This window comes from Ruditapes philippinarum, unplaced genomic scaffold (genome assembly GCF_026571515.1).
Source record: "Ruditapes philippinarum isolate M1 unplaced genomic scaffold, ASM2657151v2 ctg149_1_1_1_1, whole genome shotgun sequence".
Classification (NCBI taxonomy): domain Eukaryota; kingdom Metazoa; phylum Mollusca; class Bivalvia; order Venerida; family Veneridae; genus Ruditapes; species Ruditapes philippinarum.
Window position 1 is genome coordinate 49968 of NW_026859317.1, and position 12084 is coordinate 62051.

Genomic DNA, 12084 nt, shown 5'->3' on the forward strand with positions numbered 1-12084 from the left:
CACTGTTCAGCTGTAAGGCAACCAAATACTGGAATGGTACTGGTATATAATATATTGCTGAAAATTGGTCCAAATTTTACACGTTTAACAAAAACTTACCCGCTATATGGAAATGGGTAGAAAGCTGGTGGAGGGGTAGGGGGTCGGTTATATCCATAGATATCCTCCTCTGTCTGTGTCCCTATTGAAACCATGGCTGGTGTTGACCGTGTTTTCATTTTATTTTTATTGACACGACGGAGAACTTCGACCACTATCGGTTCTTCTGCAGTACGGAATGCTTCTACGGCCTCCTCATGGGATGCCTGAGATAAATCGCGGCCATTTACCTGAAAATATAAGAAAACATCTATTACATTTTTATATCTACAGCAAGCTTCTGGTTACTTTTCAATAATAATAAACTTATTTTCTATTTATATAAAAAAAGAAAACAGTATCGCCATTATCTATGTCCAACCAGAATCAGATCTTCTAGACACACTTGAACGAAAAAAAAAAGAAAAAAAAGAAAGAAAAGATTTTAGACACAAAATATTTGTCTTTATCATTTTCAAAATTGTGAAAAATATTCTTTTTTTTTAATTTTTTTTTTCAATAAGAAAACAAATATTTAGAATAAAATATCTCCACAGCTACAACACATTGCATAGAAACAATGTACCAATCCAACCTTTCATAACTCCAGAAACTGAAGAGCAACAGTAAGAAGAATCTATGACTAATTGAACATTATGTTATAACAATTTTCTTATTACAGGAGAACAAGCTCCGACAATGTGAGTCACTTGAAAAGTGGCGAAGTTTCTCCCAGTAGATACTGGTCAATGATAATTATGATAAGATTAGATGATTAAAACCAATCAACTGCGAAGAGAGAAAAGTATATTTTTCCCTGATCTGTACTTTACTCCCAAGCCTAAGCTCCGAGTTTCCTAGTCTATGGCAAGAGCCTGCACGTATGCTATAATTCCGATATGAACTCATACCTTCAGTTAGTCATACGCTGCAACCATCCGCATTGATTTTTTTTTAATTCATTAGCAACAAAAAAGAAGAAATAATAAGCTTCAGTCTCTACTAACGGGCCATCACAATTATAGTATTTATAAATATCCGTTTTTGTTCTATAAATAATTACAACATTTACTTCTGATCAAATTAAAAAGGAAACAATTTTGTACATTCAGGACATAATTTGGGATTGATAATTTCATGTTATTTTTTATCGCAGCTATTAGACTAGTTAGTAATCAATGATTTGTCAACAGCTGCAGAATTGGGAAAGTTTTCTTCTCTAGTGCATGGTGCAACCAGAAACATAGACTTTGAAGGAATCTGTCAAATCATCTAAAAGAACGCAAAGCAGCTTTTCACACACAAGTAAAAATGTTTCTACCATTTACTTCATAACTTGCAGTAAGTGGTTAAGTGGTTTATAAATTCTTCATCAAAGAAAGTAATAATATTACATTATTATTCATCAATAGAGTACCTGAATGATAACATTAATTAACAGAATGACTGTATTTGTACCACTTTAGGACAATGGTAAAAGCTCTCCTCTATTTTTTACAGTTTATTTCACTTGTAGAGCAATAAATAAACACTTCAAGACTTGTGAATAAAGTAATGCTACCTTCAGGACAGATTTTCACAGCTGCTTCAATGTGTTACATCTCAAATCAATAATTGAAAAATATGAATATATCATGCAATATCATTAAAATGGTTCAATAAAAATTAATTAATATACAACTGTTATCTATATATCTTTTTATCATGTAACCTGTACTATTATTTTAATCCTATTATAGCCTCTTTAGTGTCTAACAGACTTGTTCTGCACTGAATTTTTAAGTGTCCATCAGACAAGAGCAGTGGCCTAGTGGTTAAGGTGTCTGCCTCTCAACCTAAGGACTTTGAGTTCAAACCATACTTGGGCAATAACCATTTTTCCTAATATGACACCAGTACTGGTTAGTTCCAGGAATCAGACTCAAAAAGAAGTAATACAAGTTGCAAAAACTTGTTTTGAAATTGAGCTTAAATAAATATATTTATAACTAATTGTCTAATGTAATGAAATGGGAATTTCAAGATATGAGAGCCTAATATATAGCAACATGACCTGAAAAATGCTTTGGTCGAGCAGATTAAAAGAGGAGCAGCCAATTAAGCCAATGGTTCTAATACTAAGCGGTGTATTTGCTTCTTAAATACAACAACAACCCAATAACAATGTGGGCCTGAACTAATTTTCCACTACCAGCAATACATTAAAATAACCACAATGTGGATAGGATGAAACAATAATATTTTAGTAAAAACCACAAATCTTTTGTCTTGTACACAACAATCTTACCACTGACATCATAGATGAAATATCAACACAGACCAGTGTCGCACATCACAGTGGACTAATATCATCCAATTGTAACTGTAAAAATCTATCTAGTCATTATTCATGTACTTTTCAAAAGAAACAAATTATCCCCACGCAAACGGACACACATATAGACAAAAGATTAAATTTTGTTTTATCATGATTACTCATATTGTATGATCATAGTACAGTTTTTTTTATGTTCATATTTGGTCAGCTTAAACCTTTCCTGTTGATAATAAAACCACCATTTTAATCTCCTTATTGTCTGGGGACGAATGTTTACGAAATTGATCAAAACTGGATTACTAACAGCTTTTGTAAAGGATAAACAAACAGGACAGTGATTTTGTACACTTTTATTATCAGATACAACACTTCCTTATCAAATGATTGGATCTCAACAAAACTTTTGCCAGAAGCCATGTCTGGTCACTAACAATGATTGTCCACACTAAATACAAAATGACTACTTTCGCTTGAATGATAATACAGTTGTTTTTATTGCAGATTAACATGTGTAAAAAGTGACCCCCCACGATATTCAAGTCAGAAATTTGCTCGTCATACCAAATCAAGGGGCAATAACCCATTAGTAAGACAATTTACCTTGGGCCACAATGACCTTATTAGTATATTACATTATAATGTCAAGCAGTGCAATTTAATAATATAAGAATCAAAATGAACAAAACTTTATCAAAAACATTTCATGTTAAATTGATAATACAATAATCCTGGCAGTGATTGTATCAACTTTAACAACAAGTTTTTCCTGAAGTTTCTGCTGTAGCCCCTTTCAAGCTGTAATTATCTTAAGATTTAGTCACCTTTGAGGAAGACTTTTATAGCTTCCTTGCTTAAATTATTTTGTTCTGAATCCCTAGATGAAGAAATTTATCCTGCTCGCAGAAAACAAAGTTCTACCACCTTAGCTCCATTAAAGGCTTAAGCTCTGTCAATGATTTCTCACCATGCATTACTGTTACCTGCGAATCAAACTGATAAATGCAATCACTTGACTGCTTTCTCCTCCCCACCTCCCCAACTAGCGGTAATAACTTACAAAATTATGACTTAAAGAACAAAGGCAACAAAAATCATAATGGTTGTGAAACACGCTTAATCCATTCCATGAATCATGAATTAATCTTACTCATCATCGTACATTTGCGCAAGACCCCTTTAATTATTCCTGTTTTCTTTTTGCATGTATTTTTGCTCCCTGCCGTGTTAATGAAATATTTACGCATATTTGCGCTCAAGCGTGACCATGATCAAAGAACGAACTGCCACCTGAATATTGCAGTTACTGACATTAAAGTGTTCATATTATAAAAAAAAATTGACTTGTATACACTATTAAGTATCATCCCGTCATTTTTATCCTTTGATAGCTTTCCGACATTGACGAGCATTTCATCGATCTAGTTCATGCAGCGAAATCATTTGATAGTATACGAAATAAAAACTTTTTCCTTTGTGAAAAAAGATATGTTCTGGGGCTTTAATAGCAATAAATTCACATTGCTTTCTGTTTCAAAAAAGTGTAACTGTCGCCACTAAGTCCATTTAACCATGCATTAAACTGAAGGTTATTTCGTGTAACATGCAAATGAAAATGTAGCAAAATATATTTCTAACCTATGTTTGGGGGGAAAAAAATGGAAATAAAATATCTGGTATCATTTTGATAATAACTGCATAGAAATTTATGAAATTATGCTCACGCAACCTCTAGAATAATCGAGCTTTCATGCAAAATGTATTATGTTGTTAAGATATTTCACACAGTAAATTTATATGCATCATTAACACACAGTTTATACTCCTTGAAGCTATCAAGATGACAAATTTAGAAACACTTAAAAATTAAAATTTGGTTATAAAAATGCAAAAATAAACTATTCCTTTCACTGAGTTTAATAACCTAGTTTTATGGCAAAGATGATAAAAAAAGTTTGAGAGAAATCCCATGAAAGAGCAATGTCACTGATCATGCAGTTTCAAGGAAAAAAGTGCCAATGAGACAAAAAAACAAACTAACAAGAGTGAGCTTAAAAAAAAAAAAAAAAAAAAAAAAAAAATTTGCAAAAGTTATAAAAAATTAAACTACCTTATGCAGGTTCACTTCCAACTTCAATACATCCTTAAAACTTAAAATCCATCCACTAGTCTGAACAACCATTTTCATTTTGTTTTCAATTAGCACTGCTTTAGAATTGATAAAACTATTAAACTCCAATTATAATCAATATTTCCACAAGCGTGTAAAATACCGTCCCCGGTCTCTCTTTAATACCATTTTGATTTTAAACGTTTATCTGTTTTGAAAAGAAATTTATAGTCTGTTTACTTAAACTGCTCTGTAGACAGCTCAAATACTATCGTAATGTTCACCCTTGTCAACCAATCAAAAGACAATCAAGATTTTATTATTATTGTAAACAAAAATAAATGTTGTTTTTTTCTCAACATTCTACAATCATTTTTGCTCCACTTATTCCCAGTGCGAGAAATTTATTATGTTTATATATACCATATATCGCAATCTCTTTAAACTAAAAGCATAAACATATCATTAACTCGTACTGTTTACTCCACTGCGACTAAAATAGCATAAACACTATTGTGACAAATGCTGGTTTTTAAACCCTCGTAAATTTGTCCTTAACTTTACCGAATAAAAAATATATATTAAGCCCCGTCTAATTTTTGTGTACATATATAGTACTAATCAGATATCAATTTTACACTCCACTCCGCTTTAGTCGCTTAAAATACTTCTCAGCTGTGACCAAAGAAAAATGAAGACCACGATTTAAGTTTAAACTCCAAAAACAACTATTAGTCCACTTCAGTAGCTCAAACGATATCTTTCAATTTAAATTCAAACATTTTTTTTTCAAGCATTTAATGATGATAGCCTTTGATTATCCTCCCTGACTAGATACAATTTGATAGATGTTTTGTCCAGTGATGACATACCAAGATCTTATCATGGTAAACACTGATCATTTTCACATCATTTGCCCCAATACACTTCCTAACTTTGACCCCTTTAGGCTCTTTTTAAAAGTTAAATCTCCTTCACACCTCTTGTGACATTTGACCCCTAAGGGTCAGATTCAAATGTCAGTTTTAATTAATTGATAATGTCTAGTAATTATCACTGTTGACCAGTTACGATGACACTAAATGTTAAGTAAACATTTATGTTGTCCAATTAAATGAGAATTAAATTGCAGTGTTAAAAGCAAATTTAAACTTGACAATTCATTTAATTGCTCAAGACATCTAAGAACCTCATACCATAACCATGACATGGAGAGTTTAACTCCATTCTTTTTCTTGACCATCTAATACAAAGGTAACAGTTAAGGAAAGAAATTACATGCATCAATGGCACAAATTGGGCTCAAATAACAAAACTCTAAAATCTATCCAGTGATAAATATTACAACCTTGTTTTGATAACCAACTTGAGACTTACTTTCTAGACTTCTTTTTAAATTATGTTTTAGTGTATGCATTACTATTAATAGTGATGTCAAAACGTAGAAAACAGTATGTCGGACATTAAAGTCTCACTGTCGGACTTAATAAAGTCTCACAAAGAGGCTTGTGGAGAAGCTGCAGAGATCAAACTTGCAACCTCTGGAAGATAGTGTTACATACCTTGACCATTGTGCCTGTGCTCTGTATAGCTTTAAATTTGGAACAAGCTAGTCTATAGTAAAAGTGTCTTCAAATGATAAAAGTTAGTGAAATATTAGTAGCCTCACAAAAGTACTGAGATTAACTTCTCATATAGTACAGAATGGTTTGAAGATGGCCTGGCCTGGCTAAAATGACTGCATGCGAGCATCTCAGGCAATCAATGTCACTCCTTGCATACAACTGGTTATACATTCAGTCAGATACAAGTCATACCGAAACAAGGAAAAGTAAAAATAAACACACTGACACAATGTTTATATAAACAAGATGACATCATAAAACAATATTGGATCATATCAAAGATTTTAGAAAAACAAACTTATGGTTGGTTAGAACCTTGAACATTGCAGCATAAATCGCTCATGAAAATCAGCCTGACAAATCAGTGATCGGCCAGTGTGATACACATATTTTACCATAAATGTCATCATCAGTTATTGCAGCATGTAACAAATATTGACAATCCGTAAAAAAATGATAACCATAAAAATAATCTCTGCTTTTTATGAATTATATTTGTTACCATTCTAATCGCCATAAAATATCTCCTTTCATATCAGTTAATGAAAAATTTTGTACTTCATGATCTTATGAAATGATTGTGATATAATAATGTTTTTAAATAGATTTCACCCTATGATATAACATATCTATGTAAAATATTGAAAAACATATGGCACTTTTAATTGACTTTCAGAATATAAATAAAAAAAAATCCAATATTTAATTCAGCTCACACATTTAATAATCTAATTTTTATAAATTCAGCTGTACTTACTGTTTATGAGATGGATCATAAATTCAAAATATTCGTTCAGAATTCACGGACATGAAATTCAATAAGTTGTCAGTAAAATCGCCTCACGATTATGTTTGAGCGAGACATCACTATATTCCTTTGAAGAAAGTAAGTATTGAATCTAATTAAAAATATAGCCATTTTAATTTTCAAATTCGTGCTCATTCATAAAACTCTGATAAAATTTCATTCATAAATAAATCATAGTGCTTACCGAAAGCTTCTAATAAATCCCACTTTTAGGGGCGAAAAAATCCTCACCAGCTCTTGTTTTGAGATTGTCACACCGTTGATAATCTACTATTTTATTTTTATCACAATTCAGATGACTCTTGAGAAATCATCTTTGTATTTATAACATTACGACAATCTTTGACAATTTTCTCAATGCACCCTCGAAATAAACATCTTACTCTCTGAATACTCTTGAAAACAAATGCATTCACACAGACAAAACAGTTTTTCACCTTCTAAAACTAGTGATTTTGTTGTCGGTGACATGTTGAAATATTTGCTTCTATCTTAAGAACATAGCAACCATCTTCACATGCTCTTTCCAGACAAATTTGAAAACATTTAATCACAGAGCTGAACCTTGTATCTTCTAAGAAAGTGTCATTAACTTAACCTGTCTAATATAACCTGCTGAATTTCTTAAATGGACTTGTCCAGCTTCCATTTTTGGAACTGTCCATTACCAATTTTGGGGATATCAAGAAGAAAATCAAAAGATGGTCAGACTACACTGATGAATTATAGAAGTCTTTATGAACACATTTTTTATAATTCATTTAATTTTGTTTAAAAGACAGCAACAAGTAAAACTAGGTACAATCTGTAGTGAGTGGAATGAAATAAACAAAGGTGTTCCACAAGGGTCAATTCTTGGTCCCCTCTTATTTAACATTTTCTTAAATGATATATTTTATTTCATTAAAAAGGGTTCTGTTTATAATTATGCAGACGACAATACCCTCTCATTTAATCATATTAATGTGGAAACTCTCAAAAGCACAATACAAGATGAAAGTGTTGTCATGATTAAATGGTTTGAAGACAATCTTATGCAAGCAAACCCTGAGAAGTTTCAGGCTATATGTATAGGCAAACAAACCTGTAAAAATGTGTCTAAATTCCAGATTCTTGATGCCACTATTCCTTGTGAATCTCATGTAAAACTTCTAGGTATTGAAATAGATTCCCTATTAAATTTTGATATTCATATCTCAAATGTTTGTAAAAAGTCAGCAAGACAAATAAATGTATTAACCAGACTATGTCCTCTACTTAATCTGGATGCAAAAATTCTTATATACAAAAGTTTTATCAGATCCAACTTTAATTTCTGCCCTTTAGTCTGGCATTTTTGTAGTAAGGACAACACAAACAAGTTGGAAAAACTTCAATATAGAGCTCTGAAAATTGTTTTTAATGACTATTCATCAAGTTATGAAGACCTGCTTAAACTGACTAATATGTCTTCACTCCATATCAGTAGAATTAAACAACTCGCTATTGAAGTTTTTAAATGTCTGAACAGCATTTCTCCTAAGTATGTTCAAGAACTTGTTAATGTGCGTTCTTCAAATTATAATTTTAGATACCAAAAAACTTTAGATGTCCCTAAAGTACGCACAACCAATTATGGTAAAAAGAGTTTTCGCTTTGAAGCATCTAAAATCTGGAATAGTTTATCTAATGATCTAAGATGTACATCTGACTTAAATGAGTTTAAACGACTAATTGAAACATGGAGTAATGACAAGTGTGCCTGCTCTATGTGCATCTAATCGTTTATGTTCTATTTTACTTGATTCCTGTTTTTTGCTTGTAAATAAATTTAGTCTTTTCCTTGAATTATGTACTATGTATCTGTATATATGTAAAACCCTGTTAATAGATATGACTATATTTTCATTGTAAATGCTCAGATTTCATTACAATGACTATATAAACAAGCAATTATCATAGTATTGCAAGCAATCCATAAGTCCCCTACCGGATAGAACCCCATCAGCATTCTGAAGGGCCATTGGCCATTCACTAATGTGTAAATTTTTCTCTATTTTAAGTAAATTTGTTGGAAATGTTCTTTAAAAGTGATCACAGGAAAAAGTTTTTATGAACAGACAGACAGACGGACTGAAGGACACTCTAAAGTTAATATTTGAAACATCCCTGTTACCAAAATATAACATTTTAAAAAGCAAAATTTTTAAAGAGGAGATAACTCTGGAATTAAAGATGCAATTTCATAAAAAGTTTCAGCTCTTTTTTACTAATCACAAATATTGTTATATTTGTCATGTTTTAAGCCTATTTGTTGCCAAGGCAACCAATTTTTTTTCAAAATAGGAAGAACAGATATGACATGCATAATCTCAAGACTGCCATCTACCCATATGTCAAGTTTCATAAAAATATTTCCAGTACTTTTTGAGTTATCACTGGATTCAGTTTATGTGTAAAATTTGCCATATTTTCAGTCTATGTGTTGCCATAGCAACCAGAATTTTCAACATAGGAAGAAAAGAAAAAGACGTGTATAATCTCCAGACTGCCATCTACACATATTACAAGTTTCATAAAAATATTTCTATTACTTTTTGCGTTAACACTGGATCCAGTTTATGTGTAAAAATTGCCATATTTTCAGTCTATTTGTTGCCATAGCAACCAGAATTTTCAACATAGGAAGAAAAGAAAAAGACGTGCATAATCTCCATACTGCCATCTTTCCATATATCAAGTTTCATAAAAATATTTCCAGTACTTTTTGCGTTATCACTGGATCCAGTTTATATGTAACATTTGCCATATTTTCAGCCTATTTGTTGCCATAGCAACCAGAATTTTCAACATAGGAAGAAAAGAAAAAGACATGCATAATCTCCATACTGCCATCTATCCATATATCAAGTTTCATAAAAATATTTTCAGTACTTTTCAAGTTATAGCGGGATCCAGTTTTGTGGACGGACGGACTGACGGACTGACAGACAGACGGACGGACGGACAGACGGACGGAGGGTAAACCTAAAGTCCCCTCCGGTAAACCGGTAGGGGACTAATTAATTGTATGTATTTTTATCTTATGGTGTCTGTTTGTTTTTGTTTTCTTTGTTTCTTATTATTATTTTCTATATTTTGTTCATGTCGGATACAAGCTTAAAGCTTATGTTTTGTACTGTTAATCATAACCGACTATAAATAAAGTTTGTCTTACTGTCTTACTGTCTTACTGTCTTACTAATTCAAATGTCTACAGTCATTAAACAAGGGTTCATAAATGAATAGTTCTTAAAAGACGCTGTACATACTTCCAAAGTTCTCACGTTTCAAAGTGTTGCTAGTAATTTTCTTCTATAATAATTCAATATAAACTGGCAATGTGATGAATTTTAATGTAACTATTAAATTTCTTTAAAACTAAATTAACAAGTGGGTAATTTCATCTATTGATAGCACATTTTTAACAATTTGAAAAGCATTTTTGTTGAATTAGATCTTTTTACAGTAATATAAAACCTCTTCAATATATATATAAAAACATAAGCTTTCCTTGATACAAGTGAAATTAAAGATACCAATTTTGTAAATACAGTGTACCTGTCCATAAAAACACACAGAGACTGCATCCGTTACAAATCATTTGAAATGGTTTGGTATTCAATAAAGTAATACAATACGAAAATAAGCCGTTCATTTTATACTGACATAACACAATTATTATAAATAGCACATAATGATTAATTACGTACCTTGCCCGTGATATCCTTGATGAAATATCAACGTCTGCTTTCATCAACCCTATCTTATATCGGTACAAAGTCGTATCACATATTGCACACAAACAAAACATGCTGAAGAAAGTTGCAAAGCCTATTGTCCCAACTGTATCCGTAACACAGAAAAACCATGTGATATTACAATTTTTCTAGCAACCTGTCGCCAGCTAGACTAACAACAAAACGAGAGCACTTCCTCTCGACAGAAACCAATATCTTAAGAAAGAAGCACTGTGTGAGCCATACAAAAATTTGTTAGACGGTTCCAATCTCGGAATCAATGAGAACACAATAATTGTTAACATTGGTTTAGAAGAAATAAACAATTACTCTCTGATTGAAATAATGAAGCGAATAATCATGACCAGTAACAAATGATTAATGTCCAGTCCATGTCCATTTATCAACTTCTGGGAGTTAATCAATTGTGAAACAAGCTATCTTATATCAAGTATTACCTTAGTCAATATACATTATGCATAACTTATCTCCCACTTGCCTCATCTTCCACAAAAAAAATTCTTTCTCTCTTTTTTTTTTGGATTTCAATCATTCTCAATGTAAACTACCATATTCTTATACAATCACATTAAGTATGCAGACTACAGGGCATTTAAAACCCTCCTATTACGGTAAAAGAATTTTAAGAAATAAAAAAAAAAAAACCACTTAATTCTACCATATAGTCTCCTTCACAGATTTTCTTATCCAGGAAATTCAGAACTTATTACAGCCTAATGGATAGATCTTCAAGGAAAATATCAAGTATTTGTACAAAAAAAATAAAAGTGATGGAACACTGTTACATTAGCCAAGAAAAGAAGAAGAAACATTTTATGGCCACCATTAGACAACAATTACCCATGTTTTATTCTGTAGCAGACAAAGGGAATTGGAGTTTATCGAAGCAGAATACCTCACAATTCAGGCTACAAAGTCTGTTCTCAAATGGGGCATAAAATCTAGGGATAATGACTGATCTGTTTTAAAAAAGAACATACTCCAATTTTGATATTTCTTAACAACAAATTCCAAGAAATAATTGCTTAGTCAGTTATTTGAAAAATGTAGCTGTTGCCTTGCATTTTATTGGATTTATTGGATATATAACAAATTTGAACATGACGGAAAGCTACTCATCCCATATACAATTCACACAGAAGTCTGTGAAACATAAAAAGGAAGTTTCTGTAAAATAAGTCTCAGAGCAAAATCTTATTCTTGACAACAACTTCTTTTTGTCATTTGTGCATTTAGTTGCTCTTTAAAATTAAGCAGATGATATCATTTTTGCTCTTGAGTTTGAACCATACCTGATAATACTTTCTTTTCAGTTAGTTTTAATTGACAATATGAAGTTAGAAAATGCTTGCTCATGGCTTCTTGACTAC

At 31.6% G+C, this 12084-nt stretch overlaps 1 protein-coding gene across 5 annotated transcripts in view; it reads right to left on the minus strand.

Moving 5' to 3' along the window:
• The window catches only part of LOC132756051 (E3 ubiquitin-protein ligase PDZRN3-like), a 204068-nt gene that overhangs the window by 35051 nt on the left and 156933 nt on the right, over positions 1–12084 (minus strand). For 4 of the 5 annotated variants that reach the window (XM_060747021.1, XM_060747022.1, XM_060747024.1 and 1 more), the window contains one exon: positions 100–329. In XM_060747021.1, the coding sequence (XP_060603004.1) occupies positions 100–329 (230 nt within the window). Of the gene's footprint in view, positions 1–99; positions 330–4502; positions 5384–12084 lie in introns of those variants that run through there. The other variant, XM_060747023.1, reaches the window with a different exon arrangement.